General features: G+C 35.3%; 1 protein-coding gene across 8 annotated transcripts in view; it reads left to right on the plus strand.

The window, feature by feature from the left end:
• Positions 1–549: 549 nt before the first annotated feature.
• Mdr65 (Multi drug resistance 65) overlaps positions 550–23,208 on the plus strand; it is a 60,463-nt gene continuing 37,804 nt past the window's right edge. For 2 of the 8 annotated variants that reach the window (XM_067789587.1, XM_067789595.1), the window contains exons 1-5: positions 860–1,061; positions 13,594–13,948; positions 14,021–14,266; positions 19,342–19,513; positions 20,907–21,221. In XM_067789587.1, the coding sequence (XP_067645688.1) occupies positions 13,650–13,948; positions 14,021–14,266; positions 19,342–19,513; positions 20,907–21,221 (1,032 nt within the window). In that variant the 5' untranslated portion in view covers positions 860–1,061; positions 13,594–13,649. Of the gene's footprint in view, positions 640–851; positions 1,062–9,376; positions 9,505–12,815; positions 13,058–13,593; positions 13,949–14,020; positions 14,267–19,341; positions 19,514–20,906; positions 21,222–23,208 lie in introns of those variants that run through there. The other 6 variants (XM_067789589.1, XM_067789594.1, XM_067789590.1 and 3 more) reach the window with 6 other exon arrangements.

Consider the following 23,208-nt stretch of genomic DNA (forward strand, 5'->3'; position numbering starts at 1 on the left):
TCCTTCATTATATGTCATTCGACTGCCTATTTCACTGCCTTCCACTCTATTCGCAACATAACTTCAATTTAAGCTGCCAAACTATATAGTAAACAATAATCAACACCAAAACTGGCATAACGGTAAATTTCCAGTTCAAGAAGAAAATAATGACAACGAAGTTTAAGAGGCAGTTAGAGATGTGTACTGTGAATTGGTTTATGGAAAGAACCGATTTTGAATAATTTTAAGTTATGACCATGGTTCAACTATATACAGGTTGGCTCATCTGTAAAGCAACAAAATATGTCTGTTCAAATTGACAAAATCTGTGTATTGGTGCGAATGGTATGGAATGGAAACATAAAACTTAGCAGTTTTTGTATGTGTAAGTAAAATGTTGCCAATGTGTTGGTTTCATTTTGAGTTTGCCATCTCCTTTTGACAATCCCTTCGACCTTGCAATGACATAAATAAAATCAGCTGATGAGATGAGCCAACCTGTACATAATTGAACCATGGTTATGACTATTTTGTAGTTAGTGTGCGATATATTAATATGTATATCAAACTTCTTAAAATCAACTTAAATCATAGACCTTAACCCATACGAAACAAATATGGATGCAAATAAGAGCAAAAGCAGCAGCCACGCTGAAGGTATATGCTAAGTTCTTAATGTACATAAATATATTTTGAATTTGATTAATTGTCTAAAGCAAGCAAATTAATTTAGCTTCATTGTATGAAGCTGCAACATGTGTATGTATATAACACAGGTTGCTTGCCGATTGGGGCAATCGACTTTGTTGATGATGGAATAAAAGTAAACTTGGTCTAGTCTGAACATAAGTACAACAAGTGTTCAGTTTGTGAAAAGTAGTCGGTTAAGACTGACCAATAATTTAAAAGTAACTAAAAGTTGCATAGGTACAATTCTAAAGGTAGTTAATCATTTTGGTACCACGTGAATATTTTCCGATTTAATCAATAAAAAGTGTAAAGGATATCAAAATCATTTTCTTATAGCAAAGGAATAATTTAAAATTAATAAAATATTAGGTGTATGAAAAACCTTAAAGGTGTGTTAAGTATATATGTACATATATGTAATATAGAAAATGTATAGCGCAATACTTAGAAAATATATGGAAACATAATGAAATTCAACACTTATACGAGGAAATAATATCCATCAAAGTTCGTTTTTCTTTCATTAACCATGCAAATCATGCCCTTATTCAAATTATTGCATCCTATCATATATATATGTATTTACCGCTGAATAAAAAAACAGTAGATTGCTATTCAAATAACGCTATCATATTTCTTCTTCAATTCTCCGCAAATAAATAAATGTCAAGCAACACCGAAAGAAATACAGCTAGTAAAATCAAAAAATTAGATTTGTTGTTCTTGAATTCATATTAAATGTATCGCACTATGGTAAATTCAACCGAAAGTTTTGCCAAGAAACCAAATTTGTTTAGTTATTTCAACAAAAAAAAACTGCTTAAATTAACAATCAGTGGCGGATCCAGGGGGGGGGCGAGGGGGCGATCGCCGCCCCCGGTCTGATCTGGAACTTATGAAAATTATAAAAGTTTGTTTTAATTACATATAAAATTTTAAAATGTTTAGCTTTTATGTATGTATAATCTATAAGATCGTCCTAATCGTCTGCAATTTATAATATTGAAATATTATAATATTATATTATAATGTTGAAATATTTTATGACATGAATAGTTTAGCCAAAGAGGATAAATATAATAAGAGACGTCACTCGTTACTTTGCATACTGATTTTGGTTAGGGAAATCGCAGGTTTTTTTGTGCGAGATGGCCATAAATGTCTTTATACATTTTCGTGGGGTATTTGTGTTTATTTTTCAGACGGTATTTAATTAATTAATTAATTCTCTTTTCAAAAGCACATTTGCATAAGGTGCCTAGACGACATGGATAAATGCGAGACAATTAAAAATGTCCCTCATAGAAAACACTAGGCATCAAAAAAATTAAGTCAACCTATAGTTCTTTGGGCAGCTCTTTGTAGTTGATGGAACCTATCTTCCTCCGGTCCGGAATTCGGTTAATGCAGCAGAAATTCTTTGAAAGTCGAAGGCTCGTATTTTATGAACAATGTGGAGAGTTGCTTAAATGTGGATAAACTTTTAGTATTTTTCAGCTAAGGTAACTAATAAAAAATAGTCGCGAATTAGCCTAATTGACACATTTATAATGTTTAAAAACCCTCTCAAATCGTGCTGGATCCGCCCCTGTTAACAATATTCTGTAAAAATTACAAATTCTTATTCAAACTGATTTTTCTGTGAAAGGAACTGATTTCATTGCTCATTTCAACAGCGAACAACTGTCATAACACGCTCAGAAATTAGAATTTTCAATTATATTATTATTATTATTTATTTATTTGCATAATAAATTATACAATAAACTTAAAGCTAGGCACTAACGAATAGGTTTTCAGCCTGCAATTAAAACAGTCAGATATCAAAATATAGTTGACAAGTTCTCAGTATTTTTGTAAAGATTTTAATATTTTCTTCAGATGTATTTGTTAATAGCCATGTTATTACAAATATTAGAGATTGTATTGCAATCGAATATTAAATGTTGTACAGTTAAGTGTGTACAGTTTTCTTTAGCTATCGTGTGAAATATGTTTTGTTGGATCTTAATTTGATATAGTGTATACATATGTATATGTACAGTGATAGAAAAATAATAAGGACAAGTTACTGCCAAATATCAAATCCATTGTATCAGCAGCACTTGAATGTCTTTCTTGTCACGGTCTATAAAAATAACGGTGAAAGGTTGTTATTTTCCAATAAGTATTTCACCAGTTTGCGTTTTATTTGCGAAAAACTGAACGACTCTAGATTTAAGTTGGAAAAATCAATAGGGACAAAACGTGCTTGTTAATATTTTTGTACTGGTACGATCTTCCGTGCGGTGGGCGGAGCACGCTACCACCACACCATGTGTTTTATAAAATCCGACATTATTCTTTTAAGCAGGGGCGGAAACTGTTATTCCTTTTATAATATAATTCCTAGCAAAACTATTAATTTTGGACTTTTAATACATATATTAGGATCAAGATAAAAATTATTTTCAGATTTTTATTACCTGAGTCCGATAGAACTAGTTAAACTCGGACTTTTAAAAATAAAAGTCGGGAAAAAAATTTGTTTATTTCGAATAAACCGTTCCTTTGTTATCAAGCCGGACTTTTATTTTGGCCCTAAAATATAAAAGACCGGATTTAATTTTTATTTCCGGACTTTTATTTTTAAAAGTCCGAGTTTAACTAGTTCTATCGGACTCAAAAAATAAAAATACAGATTTTACTTTTATATGTGGACTTTTATCGAAAAAGTTCGAAAAATAAAAAGGATGCATGATTCGACATGATATTGCTATAGGGATACCTGGAAACTCAAACATTTTCACCTAGGAAAATTTTTTGAGCAGGACTTTTTCGACTCCGAAAAAAAGAATAATAATTATTTTCCGTGCCTGCTTTTAAGTGTTTCTTTGTCTAAATTATCTGCGGCCGGAGTTGCCTTTGTTCTGCCACTATATAACGATCGAGGCGATTTGAGGAAGGAATCCATTTAAGTAAATGGAAGATTATATGTGGGCTGATGAAAATCGATTGCAACTAACGAGCTGCCTAATTAGGCAAGTTTTAGGATGCATTCTGAATTTTTACCTTAGTGAAAAAGAAAAAAATATGTTAAAATCGTGGCTACTTACATAATACGGACCAAAATTGACCAAAAGAGACCAGCGGACCAAACGGGGTTGGAATGGACCATTTTTAGTCAAAATGAACCAAAGTGGCAACCGTGCACAGTGGTGTGATGGTAGCGTGCCACGCCTACCACACCGAAAATCCTGGGTTTAAGGCCTGGAAAAGCAACATCAAAATCTTTAGAAAAAAGTGTTTCCAATTAGAAAAAAATTCTGAGCGGGGTCGTCCACAGATATTGAATTTTACTTTAACAGAGTTGTGGCCAAGGCGCATCTATACAAGAAGATGGCGAAGCGAATTGAACCCGATTCGTCGTGCAGAAGAAAGTGATGGATCATATGCAACTCCTGTCTCCTTTTGATTACTCTCAAACGGATTGGGACGTGTGATGCACTCTCCTTTGCCAACTCATCGGCCTTTTCGTTACCTGCTATCCCCTTATGACCGGGAACCCAGTACAGATTTATGGTCCGGCCTGAGCGAAGTTTTTCCAATTCAATGCATTGCAAGACACTTCTTGATGAAATACCGCGTGAGATTATTGCCTTAATCGCCGCCCGACTATCAAAATATATATTGACGCAACTGCAGCTTAAGCACGCTTCCTCTAGAATTTCTGCTGCTTTCTTCACAGCTATAATTTCCGTCTAAAAGACGCTGCAGTATCCTGGCAGCCTGTACAATCTACTTATCTCTGGATCGACACGTTGAATAGCACACCAGACCCCTTTCGTTAATTTGGAACCATCGGTATACACGTGTATAGGATATTCTGGCATTTCTGCACCCAGACGCCAACCCTCCGGCTCAATTGGGGCCCCCAGATCTCTTTCGAAGCTCAGGCACGTGACCATATATTCTGTTTGCCCGATATTAGATGGGGCTATTCTGATATGGCCATACGGCCTGCACTGAAGCCCATTATTTCAAAATAATTTTATTGTGCCTACATCTTTCCTGCAAGTGCAAGCAATAACTTGACGAAGTTTTATTGCAACCCCCCTGAACATTTTGATGGCTTATACAAAACGTTTTAACAAACATTAAAAATGCATTGCATTTTCTTTCAATTTGTTGTACAAGCCAATATCCGTTAACCTGGTAAATAACACTTTTTAACAATGTAGACAAAAGAAAGATTCAACCACATACTAGATTTAAACTATTTAAGTATACTTTTCACTCATTTCAAATGGCATCTACCAAATATGCAGTATAGATTGTCTTCAATTAAATTAAATTAGTGTCAAAGATCAATAGTTTTCAAGCGCTTGGGTGGACGATAAAGTTAATTGATTGCGAGGGGAGCTGTCAATTGTACATGCATGCACATTAGGGTGGGTCAAATTTATTGTTGAAAAGGCACATCCAGTTTCTGAATCTATGGGTCATACTGAGTAATATTGTCCATGCGACCATAGGTCTGAAATGAATTCCGAGCCTCCCTAATTTTGTTAGAAAATATTTTTTTTTTTAGAAATTTTTATTATTATTTTTGTTAGAAAATATTTTGGGCTATTTAAAAATTTAATTTGCAATATGGAAAAGTAAAATATTCGTCGCTATAGGGCGCTTTCCTATTATTTTTCGCATTTTATCGCTTCTTTTTGGGGAAAATCGACGAATTTGTTTCAAAAATCGACGAATATTTTACTTTTCCATATTGCAAATTCAGTTTTTAAATAGCCCAAAATATTTTCTAACAAAAAAGACAATAACAATTTCTAAAAAAAAAATATTTTCTAACAAAAATAGGGAGGCTCGAAATTCATTTCAGAGCTATGGTCCCATGGACAATATTACTCAGTATGACCCATAGATTCGGGAACTAGATGTGCACCTGAAGTTTTTTTCCCATACAATTTGACCCGCCCTAATGTATATATATGTACATACGTGTGCTTGTGGTAATTATTAAGCTGAACAACTGCAAATCATTTTGTCACTGGTTATCAGGAATTTTGGTTTAATTTAATAAGGACCAGCATACTAAAGGAATACGGACGAGTCTCAGGAGGGTATCCGTGATAGCTGACACGGCCTGATAAATCCTTATTGAAATGAAGTCCTTCTTCACTTGATCTCTTTCATACAGTGAGAAGGGTATCGATATAGTAGAAATACATTTTTAAGGTGATGCACGCTAACATTCTCGCTGTAACGATCCAAGCCTAGAAAATACAATTAATTTTCAAGTATCTCGATGAATTTCCCTAATACACAGCACTAAAGAAGTACGTGAAACCGCCGTAAAATTAAACTTTTTGTCAATTTTAATTATATACATTATGAAGTGATGACATAGAATCAAACATTGCTCTAATGTAGAAGACATTAAAAATTAAGGTAGATGAAAACGTTAGCATTTTTGAACCTTTAAACTACATGTCATGGTGTGGAAATGATACCAAAAATGGAAATTTAAGTTTATTAACATTTTTAACGTTAAAACAACATGGCACGATGTGAAAATGACAACGAAAATGGAAACTTAAATTTATTCAAATTTTTTAATGTTAAAACAACACAGTCAGATGTGAAATTTACAACAGAAATGGCATGAGATATATAATTTTTAATGTAGTTTTAATGTTAACAAGTAAAGGTGTCTAAGTTCGGGTGTAACCGAACATTATATACTCAGCGTGAGCTTCAATTGAACATTTCATTTCAGATAAATTACTTTTCTACATAACACGTGGCACCGCCCGTTTAAAAAAAAATGTCTCCGCATTTCCTCTTACAATAAATGATAAGTGAAATATTATTGATTCAAAACTATTTTTCGCTAAGATATAGCTAATTATTTTCGTCTAAGACTCTTTTAAAAATCTTTTATATAAAAGTGGGCGTGGTCCATAACCGATTTCGTTAATTTTTCATCAAAGCATTCCTTATAGTAAAGGCAACCTCTCTGCCGAATTTTGTTACGATTTGATTTAACGATTTTTGATTTATGATTCATAATATTTGTAAAATAGATTTTATCACAAGTGGGCGGTGCCACACCCATTTAAATTTTTTTTTTTTCAAATTTTTATCAAGAATCTCAATATCAGTCCACATGTCAAATTTCAACATTCTAGGTGTATTATTTACTAAATTATCAGGTTTTTTGTGTTTTCCAAAATTTTATATATATGTATAAAAAGTGGGCGTAGTTATCATCCGATTTCGCTCATTTTCAATACCAATCTATTCTGGGTCCAGATAAGCTAGTGTACCAAATTTGGTGAAGATATGTCAATATTTACGCAAGTTATCGTGCTAACGGACGGACGGACGGACATGGCTCAATCAAATTTTTTTTCGATACTGATGATTTTGATATGGAAGTCTATATCTATCTCGATTCCTTTATACCTGTAAAACCAACCGTTATCCAATCAAAGTTAATATACTATGTGTGCAAAGCACGCTGAGTATAAAAATTGATATTGTAATGTAAAACATCAACTCGACGTTTTTGCTGTAAATTTAAAGTGAAATACGTCAACTAAGCATTATTCCTACGAAAATTGATAACTTTTAAGGAAATGTTTCATTCAAATTGTAATTTTTCGTTCAATGTAGAGTTAATAGATCCTGCCATTTTTAAATATAGTGATATCTCATTGGCAGCGATTTTTATCCCTGACTGTGACTGAGCAGCCGCAGCACAAAGCACAATCGTTCATGCTATAACTGCTAATTGTTCCTATGATAGTTGTGATTGTGTAATTGGGATTGAGATTGCTAGTATTACTAAGCGCGATTTCCATCGATATGGTGACGCAGACGCAGTCAGCCACAGCCATTGTTTAGAATTTTCACTGCGATTTCAAGTTATCTTTCAGTCCCTGTGACAAAATTACAGGTGTAAGCAACCCTACTATCGAATTAACAATAACGACCCTGTTGTCACTCTCACTGGCAACCCAGTTGAAACATGGCGATACGAATCAAATTAACGAAGGACAGTAGTAGTTAACGAGAAAGCGAAGCGTACAAATCGGAGAAACTAAAAACGTAAAATCTCATTCTATTAATTAATTTGAAATATAATATTAAACTCTGTAATTGAATTGTTGAATTAAAAACCAGTTCCTCAAATTTAAGAAACAATCTAAAATGTTTCTATAGTTCAGAAGAAGGGATTATTGCCCAAGAAAAACAGAGTGTGAGTGATTTTGCAAATTATATGCATGCATATACGTACGTGCAATAAAAAATCTCTGTATAAACTGTGTTGGCATAAAATATGCATGAGCTTATGGAAAATATAAAGTTTTGTACTTATAATTGCTTTGCGACATATAGATATATATATATATGTAAAGGTGCATGAACATGAATATGCACGGTCGAAAAGTTTAAGGGGCATATTCGTGATGAAATCCGTTTTCAACATACGTACATACATACAGGTGCAGAACGTTCGAGAAATTACTGACGTCGGTGTGTTAGTGAATTTCATCATATCTTGTCCACGAATGTTCGGTAGTGTAATTGCAACGCGAATAGCATTCACACCAACAACAACGTAAATATTAGCGAGTAACGACAAAATTTCAAACGTATAAAAACGAGCAAGAACAAACGAAAATAAGTGCGAGCAAATAAACGGCGAAATCGGTTGAACGAAGCAAAGAACCAGGTGGAAAATAAAAGCGATAAAAAGAAACGACCGAAACGAAACGTGAACGGCAAAATCGTAAACAAAACAAAAACGAAAATATGGGTGGAAATCAGAAACCAAAACAAAACAAAGTGCAAAGTGAAATGCAGCAGAACGATCAATATGAGGTATTTAAAATTGCCGATATGAAAATCGATCAATTAAAATCGGTATTATCGCAAAGAAATTTAGCAACGACAGGCTCGCGCGCTGAACTTGTGCAGCGTTTGCTTGACAACAATGGTTCTGATGAAATTGAGGTGCAAGTGCCACCGGTGATGTCAAGAGCAAATTCAAATGCAAATGTGAGTGCGGGTTCTAATATTCAAGAGCAAATAAACGAGCTTCGGGGCGCTTTAGATAATATAGTCGCGTTATTGCAACAAAGCGTATCGAATCAAAATGTACAAAACGAACCTTCGCGCGAGTCGGTAACAACTCCCATGACAACAACTAGTTTGCAAAGCGGGAATGGGCGAAAGGAATCTATTAAAGAAATAAGTGAAACAATTCCGGAATTTGATCCGACAAACCCCCAATCGCTTACGGTAGAGCAATTCACAGACCGCGTTAGTAGTGTCGTGCAAGCGTATCAATTTGATGAAAAGTGTGTACTTCTAGCTGTGTATAGTAGATTGCGTGGCGTAGCGCGTATGTGGCTCGATGCCCAACCAAGAGTACACACCTCATGGAACGATTTTTCAAATGATTTAGTGGCAGAATTTGGTGTTCACCTCGATGAGGCTCAGATACATCGGGTGATGGGTGAAAATGTTCGAAAATCAAATGAGCGAATTAACGATTACTGTTTCCGTATTTGTGCGCTTGGTAGACAATACCGGCTTAGTGAATCCGCGATAATTAATTACATACGCGCCGGCTTACAACATCGTGAACTACAAATCTCAATCGCCGCGATGAGATTTAAAACTGTCAAAGAAATGCGGGAAGTAATAGAAGACTATCTTTCCAATCGTAACAAAATCAGCGAAGTCAAAACTAGAAATGTGTCGGTAAATGGGCAGGAACAACAAACACAGCAAACAACGAAATCATCAATAAAGTGTTATAACTGCAAAGAGGTAGGTCATATTTCTAGTAAATGTCCCAAGCCGCAGCGGCGCGCTAGGTGTGTAGATTGTAGCAAAGTACATGCTAAAAATGAACCACAAAATTGCGGTAAGCGGGGATATGATGTCCGTCGAACCGAAATGTCAAAATTAGATCAGTGCTTCACAAAACCAATCGAAGTTGGCTCTGAAACTTTTAAGGCATTTATAGACACTGGCAGCCAGTGCAGTATGGTGCGGTCGTCGGTAGCTAAAACACTAAACATGACACTCGACAAGTGTCAAACACAACTAAACGGTTTTGGGGGCGGTAGTCAAGTTATACAAGAAATGTGCACTTTGAATATAAAAATAGGTAAAGCGAATGTTAATGCTATATTCTACGTGGTTGATGACGTATTGTTACAAACAGACTTTCTAATCGGCCAAGATATATTAATGAATAAATCGGTAAAATTCGAAGTAAACGATGGCAAGTCAATTTTGGCAAGCAAACGCGTGGTAGTTGATGGCAGTAGAAATTTCGATGTTGGACAATTGGTGGCAGATATACAAGACCAATCAAATCGTTCAAAAGTATACGCGGTTTTAGAAGAATTCGGTGATCTGTTTGCGGAAGGCTTAAACGGCATCGGTAAGACGAATCTAATCGAAATGACCATCGAACTTAACGATAATAAAATCATAGCGCAATCTCCGTATCGTATACCGGCACCAAAAAAAGCACTAGTTACACAAATGATAAATGAACTCGAAACCAACGACATAATAACTAAATCTGAGTCAGAATATGCTAGTCCTCTCGTGCTGGTTAAGAAAAAAGACGGCGGCGATCGCCTTTGCGTAGATTATCGACGGTTGAATCAACTAATGATAAAAGAAATATTTCCGGTTCCAAATATAGAAGAGCGTTTGTACGAAGCGAAGCAGTATAAATTATTTACGGTCTTAGACTTAAATAGCGGCTACTATCAAATACCAATCGCTACTAGTTCTCGGAAGTTTACGGCCTTTATTACTCCGGACGGGTTATATGAGTTCAAAAGGATGCCTTTTGGCCTCAAAAACGCTCCTATAGCTTTTCAACGATTAATGGCGAAGGTCCAGGATATGACGAAACCAGGCGATATGCTATTATACATGGACGACATTTTGATAGGTGGAAATTCGGTTGACGAAATGGTAGATAAGTTGCGACGCGTACTCTCTGCCTTAAGACAAGCCGGGCTTACCCTAAACGGAAAAAAATGTACGTTTTTAAAAACTTCTATAACTTTCCTAGGTCACGAAATCACCCCTGACGGTATAACACCGGGCGAGGTGAAGACACAAGCTATATCAGAATTTGCGATACCAAAGAATGTAAATGACGTTCGCCGTTTCCTCGGACTCAGCGGCTATTTCCGAAAATTTGTCCCTGGCTTTGCATTGATCTCTGAACCGTTACGAACACTTTTGAGGAAGGGCGTCGATTTTCATTGGTCATTAGAGCAAAGCAAGGCATATACCCAACTCCAACGCGCATTAACGTCAAAACCTATACTAACTGCTTATCGAGTGGATGCTGAACACGAACTCCACACAGATGCAAGCTCCATCGGGTTGGCTGGTGTACTGATGCAGCGAGAAGGTGACGACATCAAGCCTGTTGCCTACTATAGCCGAGCAACGTCTCCCAGTGAAAAGAAGTTCCACAGTTTCGAGCTGGAAGCGTTGGCTGTGGTGGAGTCGCTTGAACGTTTCAGGCATTACATATACGGCAAAAGTATCGTCGTAAGAACCGATTGCAATGCAATTCAAACGGCAATGAAGAAAAAGGAGTTGATTCCACGCATAGCGCGTTGGTGGCTCAAGATTCAAGATTATGATATTGACATACAACATAGACCTGGCAGAAGAATGGAGCACGTCGATGCCCTAAGCCGAGCTCCAGTGGAAGAATCGATAGAATCAGATACAGCACATTTACGCGTATCCAAAGTAGTTATCGACGAAACCGACTGGCTATTCAGCATGCAACTCCAGGACGACACGCTGCGAGGTATCATCAACGAAATCCAGGCTAAGGGTCTATCATCCGACGGAGACTACGTAATTAAAGATAATAGGCTATTTCGGCGAGTAGACCACAAATCGTTATGGGTCGTCCCTAAGACCCTAAGGTATCGAGTAACGCAAGACGCTCACGACCGTGCTGGACACATGGGGGTGGAGAAGACAATACAACGACTAATGGATCACCTCTGGTTTCCCAGGATGCGCAACTACGTTAAAAACTACTTAAAATCTTGCGTGGAGTGTGCATTCTACAAGCATAAGGGTGGGAAAATGGAAGCCCAGTACCATTTCGACGATATTGAGCCCATCCCATTTAAAACTGTTCACATGGACCACCTCGGACCGTTCCCCAAGAGCACTAAGCGAAATGAACATCTCTTGGTCATCGTCGACGCGTTCACCAAGTTTACTATTCTGCGAGCAGTAAAGAACACGTCCACTAAATGCGTAATTGATATATTGAATGATGTAAGTAGTTTCATAGGTATGCCCGAGCGAGTTGTCACCGATCGCGGAACAGCATTTACCTCGCGTGATTTCAAGAGATACTGCGACGACAACAATGTCAAACATATTCTAACTGCGGTGCGAACGCCTCGAGCAAATGGTCACGCCGAACGAACCAATCGCACCATATTATCGATGCTTCTCCCAACCACAGAAAATGACAGGCACTGGGATGAAAATATCCGCAACGTCCAGTGGTGCATCAATACCATGAACAATTCAACTACGCATTGTACTCCCTATGAGTTACTATATGGGTTTCAACCACGCGATATCCTGAAGAACAAAATCGTCTCTAGCCTACATAACAGCGACTATCTTAGCGACGAGGAACTCCAAAACATTCGAACTACCGCAGCGTCGCGAGTTAACGACCAACGAGCAGCCGCTAAGCTACGATTCGATAGAAAATGTGTAAAACCAATGTGTTTTGAAGAAGGCGATTTAGTACTTGCTCAAAATGAACCTCCTAGCACTGGGTGTTCACGGAAACTCGAGCCTCGCTTTAAAGGCCCGTTCATTGTCACGAAGGTTCTCGACAAAGACCGATACGTGATTGAAGATTTACCAAAATCAAAACGCTCACAAAAACATTATACATCTATCTTTTCTGCCGATAAATTAAAAAGGTGGTGCTCATTACCACCCGAAGAAGGAATCGATGATGAACTTGATCGAGACTCTGATCCTGGTTGCGGTAACGAGGTCGTTCCCATTGAGTCGGATGGCCGACTGTAAGCAACCCTACTATCGAATTAACAATAACGACCCTGTTGTCACTCTCACTGGCAACCCAGTTGAAACATGGCGATACGAATCAAATTAACGAAGGACAGTAGTAGTTAACGAGAAAGCGAAGCGTACAAATCGGAGAAACTAAAAACGTAAAATCTCATTCTATTAATTAATTTGAAATATAATATTAAACTCTGTAATTGAATTGTTGAATTAAAAACCAGTTCCTCAAATTTAAGAAACAATCTAAAATGTTTCTATACAGGTAATAAGCATTTTTCAACTTGATTCACTGCAACCAAACGGTTAAGTAACGAATTTAAGTATTATGCGGGGTTAGGACTATTCCATTAATTAGTATTTATGTCGCTTGCTTATACCCGTGGGTTTCACCGCATGTTTCTATATAAATAAGACAAAATTGTAGATTTTTATGGTAGTTGGGTTCGGAAGACTTTGCTTTGCCCAAACTTTAGCTTAGCTCCGGGCGCAAGAAACCTTTACTACGCCACTGCCTTTCTATTAGGATAGGTCGATATGTATTTGCAGATTAAGACACGGTTTTCAGTGCAAGTTAAAACTACAGTAAGAGTGGACTAAAGTTTAATTTTGCCGCTTGAACTGAAATTAGCAGTAAAATTGTATATTGTCGACCAAAGTTAAGCTGTAATCAACTTTAAAATATATAATAAGGCCTAATAGTGCTATTGGAATATCATTATGTACATATGTATCACAAAATTATGTATGGTCATCCACGATATTAACGTATTTTAACATATATTTCGGTTTTATTACCAGAATACACTTAATGAAATATCAATCCCCAAAATATCAAGACACTCTGCCAAGAAAACATGGACGATAAAGAAGACAAAGACTATCAAGCTTCTACGGTTTTGGACGACACATCGGATACATCAGATAATGATAGCAAAAAAACCTTACAGTTTTTCAAACTGTACCGATTTTCTACGGCTTTTGAAAATGTCTTACTATTTATTGGTTTTTTCATGTCAATCATTAAAGCGCTCACTTTACCAGCTGTTGTGATTGTGTATAGTGAGTTTACCGCTATGCTAGTAGATCGTACAATGATGATTGGTACAAACTCCAAAACCTATGCACTACCGCTATTCGGTGGTGGAAAAATACTGTGAGTTTATTATTCAACAATAAAAAAAAAATATTTTGCTAAAATGACATATTAATATTTTTATACTTTCAGGACAAATGCAACGAGAGAGGAAAATATGTCTGAGCTATATAATGATTCATTGTCATATGGATTACTTTTAGCAATAGCCTCTATAATTATGTTGATAACAGGAGTCATATCGGTTGATATTTTCAATCTAGTGGCGTTACAGCAAGTGACACGTATGCGCAAAATATTATTCGAAACTGTTATGCGACAAGATATCGCTTGGCATGACATGGCGACGAAGCAAAATTTCACACAACAATTAATTGAGTGAGTAATTATATTGAGCCATATCCGCCAAAATGGACTTAAGTGGCAAATGTATGCAAATATTTATATTTCGAATTTTAAAAACAGTAAAAATTGCAATGGTATAAGAAAGGTTATGGATTGGGCTGTTGAAAAATCGTATACTTCGTAGAGGCAAATACCGTTATTTTTAGGAACTATCTGATTTGTAGCTATGATCTTCCAGGCGCAGCGAATTTTATCTGTGGCTGTGCCTAACTGTGATAGAAAACCAATATGATCACATTTGCTTCCTTTAGGGGCCATATGCACATCTAAAGTCAACGCTAAAGAATTTTTTAGTTATTTGTCTTGCATGGAAATAGAAGCAGCCAAGAATTTTTGACGTTTGACGAGGCATGATGATTAATTCTCAAAGTATGATTAAATTTGATTAAAGGACGCTATGTGATTGTACTAAAAAACTCATCTCGCATTTGCGAACATAATTTTAAGCAAACTGATTTTATCAGCTGCCCGTCAGATTTGAATCTTTTCAAACGTCCTCGGTTGTATACAGGAGCTATTCCCATGCCAATTAGACTGATTTCCGATTTGGAAATTCAAACAGAAAGCCCTTTCAAAACAGGTTTTCGAAAGGAGAAAAACGGAAACATGGAAGCAAGGAAGCAAGGCTCAAGGAGGTTAGGTGTATAAACTTAAAAATCTTAACAAAAACGTAATTCTGTAGAGGGAAGTTAATTAACATAGAAGAGCATAAATCTTGGACAATTGCAGAAAAAGACTAAAACGGCAATGCTAAAAATAACAAAGGTGATAAAATCCTACATGCACTAACTACATTGGGTTCATTGATTTCTTTAAATTTGTTTGACATAATAGTCCCTTACAAGAGAATCATATTTAAATGTTAATCGCACTTTGCTAAAGTCACGTATACGACATTATTGTTGCCTGAAAAAATACTAGCGATCGGTCGAGTATATAGTATATATCCCATACAACCGATTGTTCAGATAAGAAGCTTTTCGTTATTTTTGACCCACTTTAACAGCTAGAAGCTTAAAAGTTTAACAAATGTTTATGGTTGAGGCAAATACTGATGTATGAAAAAATCGTATAGATCGGTCGTAAATACAATCCATGTCATATAACCTATTGTTCAGATAAGAGACTCATCATCATAGTCATGTAGACAACAAGAAACGCGAAGCTTTGTGCGAGGATTGACTTTTATCGAAAATGTCGCTTGGGATTGTCATCTGTTCACTGTATATAACATATTTTTACGAATATTAGCAACACTAAGGGGTACTACCATCTCTTAGCCGATGCTAAGCAGTGACTGTATGCACATCCATAAATCAATCATGTATCTACATAAACAAATGTCTACACATATGTACGTACACGCAGCGGAGAAGAGATGCACAAACACATGCAGATATCTTATCTGAGATGCCCCCAAAAGTATGCAATTGTAATTGTGGAAGTGTCGCTCACAAACACACGCGCATATGAGAAGCTATATACGTGCATCTGTAGTTATAATTATATGGCGGTAACTAAGTAAATTCTGGAAGCGCCTAGAAGATGCCACGAGGAAATCACAGAGTATAAAAGCACCAACAATAGAGCCGCGAGAGTCAGTTTTGATTAAGACGCTATCTGGCAATAGCAGTATTATTTATTGTGAGGTACTTTAATAAAGGCAATTTTTCCATTATTCAATATTGGAGTTATTTATTCAACAGTTTAGTGATTCGAACGTTACAGAAGATTACAAATAAGGGAAATTGCAGTAAATTCGTTACAATATGTTAGTACCAGGGCGACCCAGCTTTGATCGGCAATCTTCGAGTATGCCGCATAACATACTTTGTTCTACATGTCATCATTAATCAAACTCTACTTTTTTAAACGGTTTTATTGAGTTGACTTGACAGGCTGCACGGCCGGCCGGCCAGCGCGAATTTTGTAATTAAATTTAAGTAACTTCCCGATAAGCTACAAGCTTGAAACTTGGAATATAGTTCAGAACCCGATTACAATGCAATGATAAGAAAAAAAAATGCCGCTAAGTGGTGCAGGGATCGAGATATTCACAAAAATCGCATCCGATATGGTCCGATTTCACTCATATTTGGAACACATAATACATACAAGAACAGAAAGCGACCTATGAAAAAAATCGCCGCTAGGTGGCGCATGGATCGAGATATTCACAAAAATCGTATTTGTGGTCCGATTTGGCTCATATTTGGAACACATAATACATACATGAATAGAAAGCGACCTATGAAAAAACATCGCCGGTAGGTGGCGCAAGGATCGAGATATTCACAAAAATCGTATTTGTGCCCGATTTGGCTCATATTTGGAACACATAATACATACAAGAATAGAAAGCGACCTATGAAAAAAATCGCCGCTAGGTGGCGCAAGGATCGAGATATTCACAAAAATCGCATTTGTGGTCCGATTTCGCTCATAATTGGAACACATAATACATACATGAATAGAAAGCGACCTATGAAAAAATCGCCGCTAGGTGGCGCAAGGATCGAGATATTCACAAAAATCGTTTTTGTAGTCCGATTTGGCTCATATTTGGAAATCATATTTGACATACAGAAATAGAAACCGCTTCAGTAAAAAAAATTCACGCTAGGTGTCGCAAAAATTGAGATATTCAAAAAACTCGTACTTATCTGTCCGATTTGGCTCTTTGAACAAATATTATATACAGTCCGGTAGAAGTGACATCAAAATACTTTGGAGCACATAAGTTCAAATTTTGCCAGTGAAATTTCATTACAAAAATTTATTTCCCGGTAGAAGTGACGTCAGAATACTTTGGAGCACATAAATTCAAATTTTGCTAGTGAAATTTCAGTATAATAAAATAAATAAAATAAAAATTTTAAGTTAAACGGTTTTATTGAAAACAATATTTACATTAAGTAGTAATAATACTAAAAGATAGAAAATAATGAGGTAGGTCTTAGGTACTAGTCATAACACTCCTCATCAATCTAGGGCGTTGATCAGACAATTAAATAAAAGCGTTGGGCACGTGGAATTTCTGAAAATGTGAGGCGTAGCATAACCTGATTAAGGTTCAGTTGGACTTACTTATGACTATCAATAGAAATTTGACGGGTCCAACGCTTTTATTTAACTATCTGATCAACGCCCTAGATTGATGAGTGTGACGACTAGTACCTAGGACCTACCTAATTATTTTCTAGCTTTTAGTATTATTATTACTTAATGTAAGTATTGCTTTCAATAAAACCGTTTAACTTAAAAATTGTTTTTATTTATTTTATTATACTGAAATTTCACTAGCAAAATTTGATTTTATGTGCTCCAAAGTATTCTGACGTCACTTCTACCGGGAAATGAATTTTTGTAATGAAATTTCACTAACAAAATTTGAACTTATGTGCTCCAAAGTATTTTGGCGTCTCCTCTAATGGGACTAGAATGTTTATACTAAAATTTCACTAGCAAAATTTGAGCTTATGTGCTCCAAAGTATTTTGACGTCACTTCTACCTCTAATTATTTTCTATCTTTTAGTATTATTACTACTTAATGTAAGTAATGATTTCAATAAAACCGTTTAACTTAAAAATTTTTTAAATTATTTTATTTTCTATCTTTTAGTATTATTACTACTTAATGTAAGTATGAACTGGAATGAAAAATTTGAAATGGGTAATTCCATCCTATAGTATAAGGGATTGTTATGACAATTAGTGAAATCGAGAACTAAGTTATTTAGGTCGAGTATCTTCATGCGCCGAATTATTAATTTCAAATGAAAGTCTCACAATTTTATTACATTCGAAAAACTTGTAAATTTCACGAATGACAACTATCAGTTATGACAACTATCAGTTAGTTTAATTAAATGTCGACTTACTTCCCTAAGCGCCATCTGTTGGTAAGTAAAATGGTTAGATGTCGTTTTCAAACTGAACATAATCCTCTAGTGTTCAACGGTAGCAAATTACCATGGTGAGATATCTTTTTGCTATGGTGAGAAATCTTTCTAATAGTACTGTGAGAAATTGCAATTATTCATTTCATATTTGCCAAAAATATGCATTTAAATATATTTTGCTAGGATTTTCCACGGTGCCTTGATATTGCATTTCAATTTTATTAGCGTGTGTGAAGTTAAGAAAATTAAGTCGAATCATGTGTAAGATTTTTTACTAAGATTTTTAACTTTAATGTTCTCCTTTAAAGCTTTAATAGGATATGAGTAAGTGGAGTACTATTTCGTCTAACTACCCCAACCCTAAATGGCAACCCTACTCAAAAATGTCCCTATTGTAATGCGGAGTGAAATACCTTTCGTTTGATACCCATATCGGTATATCTCAGGCAATTTTTTTTAATTTCGAATAGGTGGCAACCTTGAGTTGCAGCACCTAGGTAGAAAGTCTTAAGCGGGAGTCATTGGTGCCGTATGTTGTAAACCAACAACCAATTGGTTGGCTACGATACGGTTAGGACCTTAGCGGCACCAATAATCGATTGCATTGATTCCCATAAGGTTGGTCGAATCAGCTGTTATAAGGTTACCGATATGGTTACCGATAAAGCACCAATGTCTGCAGCTTTAGAAAGTGATACATTATCTCTGTGCCAAATTTCATTTAAATCGGTTGAGCCGTTCCCGAGATCGTTCGGCTATACAAATATACAAGAATTGCTCGTTTAAAGTAATAAGATAAGATAATATACAGCCGATATACAGCCCGTCCATACTTGTTCCTTCTTCCTTTAAGTCTTAAAGCAGATGCCGTCACATCCAGTTAGTCACCTCGATTCTTCGAAGTAGTCGCTGCGATTTACTGCAACGATTCAGTCACAGGTGAGCGAATATTTGCCTGTTTAAATATTTTGTCGCTTAAGTCTAATTGGTCGTTACATATCGATATTTATTTTAAGCTAGCATTTAATTCATAATTTCGTGCAATTTACTGTTCATCTCACCATCACTTCCCCATACACAACTTGATCTTCCCACATTTCTCCCTATCCCTATCTCACTAATTTATTTTCTTTATGAAATTACAGTGATGTGGAGAAAGTAAGGGACGGTATATCAGAGAAAGTGGGTCACTTTCTATATCTTGTATTTGGATTTATAATCACAGTTGCTATATCGTTTGCTTATGGATGGAAATTAACTTTGGCCGTTAGTGTGTATATACCAGTCGTTATCATTTTAAACTACTTTGTGGGAAAGGTACGAAACCCTGAGAAATATTTTAAAACCAATATGTTACCTTGCAAAGCCCATAGTTAGTGCAAACCTCGCAAACTCATATGTGACCCGGCCTATGAAAAGGTGGCTTAAGACTCAAAAAACAAATTACGAGAACCAGCTGTTAACAGTTGTTTTTTCTTTTGCGAGAAACAGCTGTTAACAGCTGTTTTTTTTTGAGTCATAAGCCACCTTCTCATAGGCCGGGTCACATATGGAAATTTGTCTTCGTTATAAGTTCTCCATAGCTACGAGCAGTTTACGAGTTTGAGTGAGTTTTCTTAATATACTGATGCTGTTTTGCTTGATGTCTTCATTAGAAGTCCCTAACTTTATAAGAATATAGAGAGATACATATGGGGTATTCCATCCCATTTCGACCAATTTTGAACCCGACCCCTTTAGAATTGGCTGAAAGTTTTTCTTCTTTTTCTAGCTTACGAAAGACGTTTTTCAGAATTTTTTAAAATTTTTTCATCCAAGGTTCGAATCGAGCTCAAGGCCAGAACAATAATTTTTTTCTAATGATAATTATTGTTATTTTTTAATTTTTCTAAATTTGAAAAATTGTATTTTGTTTTTGGAATAGTAAGTGATTTGCACCAGATGGCGCAACACTGAATAAATATAGTTGGTAAAAAGGAATAAAAGTAGCAAATTTGCCAGTCAAACAAACCACCGCTGTATAGCTAAATGGTTAGCGCAGCATGCCTAAAGCGTACTGATGATGAAGGCTTAGCACCCTTCGAAATGGATCTATCTGCGCAGCTATGGCAGGTTGTCTGAAAAATTTTCCACTTACTATTCAAAAACAAAATACAATTTTTCAAATTTAGAAAAATTAAAAAATAACAATAATTATCATTAGAAAAAAATTACTTTTCGGAAAAAATACAAAAAATTTTTTAGTTTTTTTTTTCAATTAAATAAAAAAAAAAAAATCGGCCCACTCCGGGATTAGTGGGGATGATTGCAGAATTGATTGGTTTTTTATGAGAAAAAAAAAAATGTCGAAATTCGAAAAATCTCGAAAAACTGAAAAATTACAACAAAAAAAAAACTTAAAAAATTTTTTTGTATTTTTTCCGAAAAGTACATTTAAAAACAAATGTAAAAAAAAAAGATGCCAAACGGTCAATTTTTGAAAAAGTTATAGCATTTTGAAAACAAAAACGGTGTTTTTTTAAAAATTCATAACTTTTTTTGAGTTGGATGAAAAAATTTGAAAGAATTCTGAAAAACGTCTTTCGTAAGCTAGAAAAAGAAGAAAAACTTTCAGCCAATTCTAAAGGGGCGGGTTCAATATTGGTCGAAATGGGATGGAATACCCCATATGTATGTACATAAAAAATTGCAATTTAATTTAAAATTTTAGTATCAAAGTAATTTGACAAAAAGGGAACAAGAGTCCTATGCTGGAGCTGGCAACATTGTTGAGGAAGTTTTCACATATGTGCGTACTGTTGTTGCATTTGGTGCTGAAAAAAAGGAGTCCGAACGTTATGACAACTATCTTGTTCCTGCCCGTAAGGCAAGCCAACGGAAAGGTGCTTTCTCAGGAGTAAGCGATGGAGTTTTAAAATCAATGCTTTTTCTCTCTTGTGCCGGAGCATTTTGGTATGGAGTGAATTTAATTATCGATAATAGAAATTTGGAGGATAAGGAGTATACTCCAGCTATTTTAATGATAGTAAGTATTAAATACATTGATCTTATTCCTATTAACATTATAAATGTGAATGTTTGAAAATGTGGCTCATTTACGCCAGGAGAAGAAATTGCCCCAATAATTAGCAAATAAGCTGGAAGAAACTTTTGGCTATATTTTTTTAAACGTCTTTTAAGTAGCGTGATTCACTTATTCATTCCGTACGTTCGGTACATTCGTCTCTTTTTAAGTATTTATGGAGTCGTTTTAATATTTGGAATATTATTAAAATATTCCAAATACAGCAGTTTCTTGATTTTACGAACACCATCGTTGCAGGGTTTGTTCGTAAAATCGAGTACCATAACATTTTTCATATATTCTTGATTAAAATAGCTTAAATAACCAGAGAAAGTACACGTGTTTTTAAAAACTTGTTTTACTCAAATAACAAATGCAAAAAAAAGAACAAAAAGAAAAAATTCATTTCAGAATGGTTATCACCATACATACATATTGCATATTTTAGCTTAGGTGTATGCTCAGAAAAGTTGTTCGAACAATATCATGTGCTTAATTCAGTAAGACTGTATTTAATGTTTAAAATGTTTATGTAAAAAATTTATTAATCGTTGTTTGTTTGACAGGAATATTGAGGAACTGTTTACTGCAGCTTTTTGAAGCTCCTTCAAAACAACCAAATTTGAAGCCTCAACATTGTTTTGCTTGGCCACCCAATGCACGTGCCAAAACTTTCAATAGCGTCTGTATGCTTAACTCTTGGCTCTTCAATTATAAATTTTTATGATACAACACAAAAAATTTGTTAGTTGTTCGTACAATCAAGTACTGTCGATGCACGTTTGTTCGTACTATAGAGTACTCAATGTAAAAATTTTGAATGTTCGTAAAATCGAAATTTCGTAGAATCGAATGTTCGTAATATCAAGAAACTGCTGTATAATAAACTTATGTGGAACACTAGGACCTCCTAATGTAGTATTAAACGAACGTGTTCTGAGTATTCCAAATTAACGCATTATCTGGAACGATTACATGAATACTTAACTAATACTTAGGTAAACTCTTCTGTCAAGCTCGGATTATACAATTCTAAGATAATCAGCAATTTTTATTTGTAGTTTTTTTTTTGTGAGTTCATTTCAACTGCTGAGTGTAGCATGCTCGAAATCTCCCTATCTCAAAATATTTTTCAAAAAGTTCAGGATTTGTCTCCATATCAGAATTAGGTTGAAGAACGCCTTAACTCAGAATATTTTTCAGAAACTGCGTATCGCATGTCAAAATGTATGAAATTTAAGCATAGACGAGGAGTTTTTGTAACAAATTTTGAGTAAGTGTATTTTTTAATAAAATTCTGAAGTTCGGCGTTCTTCAAACAAATTGAAATTTGATGAAATCATAATAACTTTTTAACACTTCTCAAAATATTTACTGAAAAGGAATAATTTCCCCAAGACGTGTTGGCATTTACAAAATTAAAATCACTACTTACACTGCCTTACAAAAACGAGCTTTAGTTCTGTCCTATGAAACAAATATACTTTTTCGGAAAGGGGAGAAAAAATAAAAATACACGTGCATCGGCGATTTTCATATACACGTCAGATTTTTTTTTATGTATAATTTTTTTTTATGTTATACTTTATACATAAAAAAAAAAATTCTGGCGTGTACATGAAAATCGCCGATACACGTATATTTTTATTTTTTCTCCCCTTTCCGAAAAAGTATATTTGGTTCATAGGACAGAATGTGTGTAGCGCGGTGTTATCAATATGCCTACTTAAAAGTTCTTTGGGGCTTGAAAGGCAACGAGCTGGAAATTATATTGTTTTTGTAGTTTTGTTGTTTTTTTTTACTGCGGTGACATTTGTCCTATGAACCAAATATACTTTTTCGGAAAGGGGAGAAAAAATATATTTACACGTGTATCGGCGATTTTCATGTACACGTCAGAATTTTTTTTTTTTTATGTTATACTTTATGTTATACTTTTTTTTATGTT

Source organism: Eurosta solidaginis, chromosome 5 (assembly GCF_040869045.1).
Source record: "Eurosta solidaginis isolate ZX-2024a chromosome 5, ASM4086904v1, whole genome shotgun sequence".
Lineage (NCBI taxonomy): Eukaryota > Metazoa > Arthropoda > Insecta > Diptera > Tephritidae > Eurosta > Eurosta solidaginis.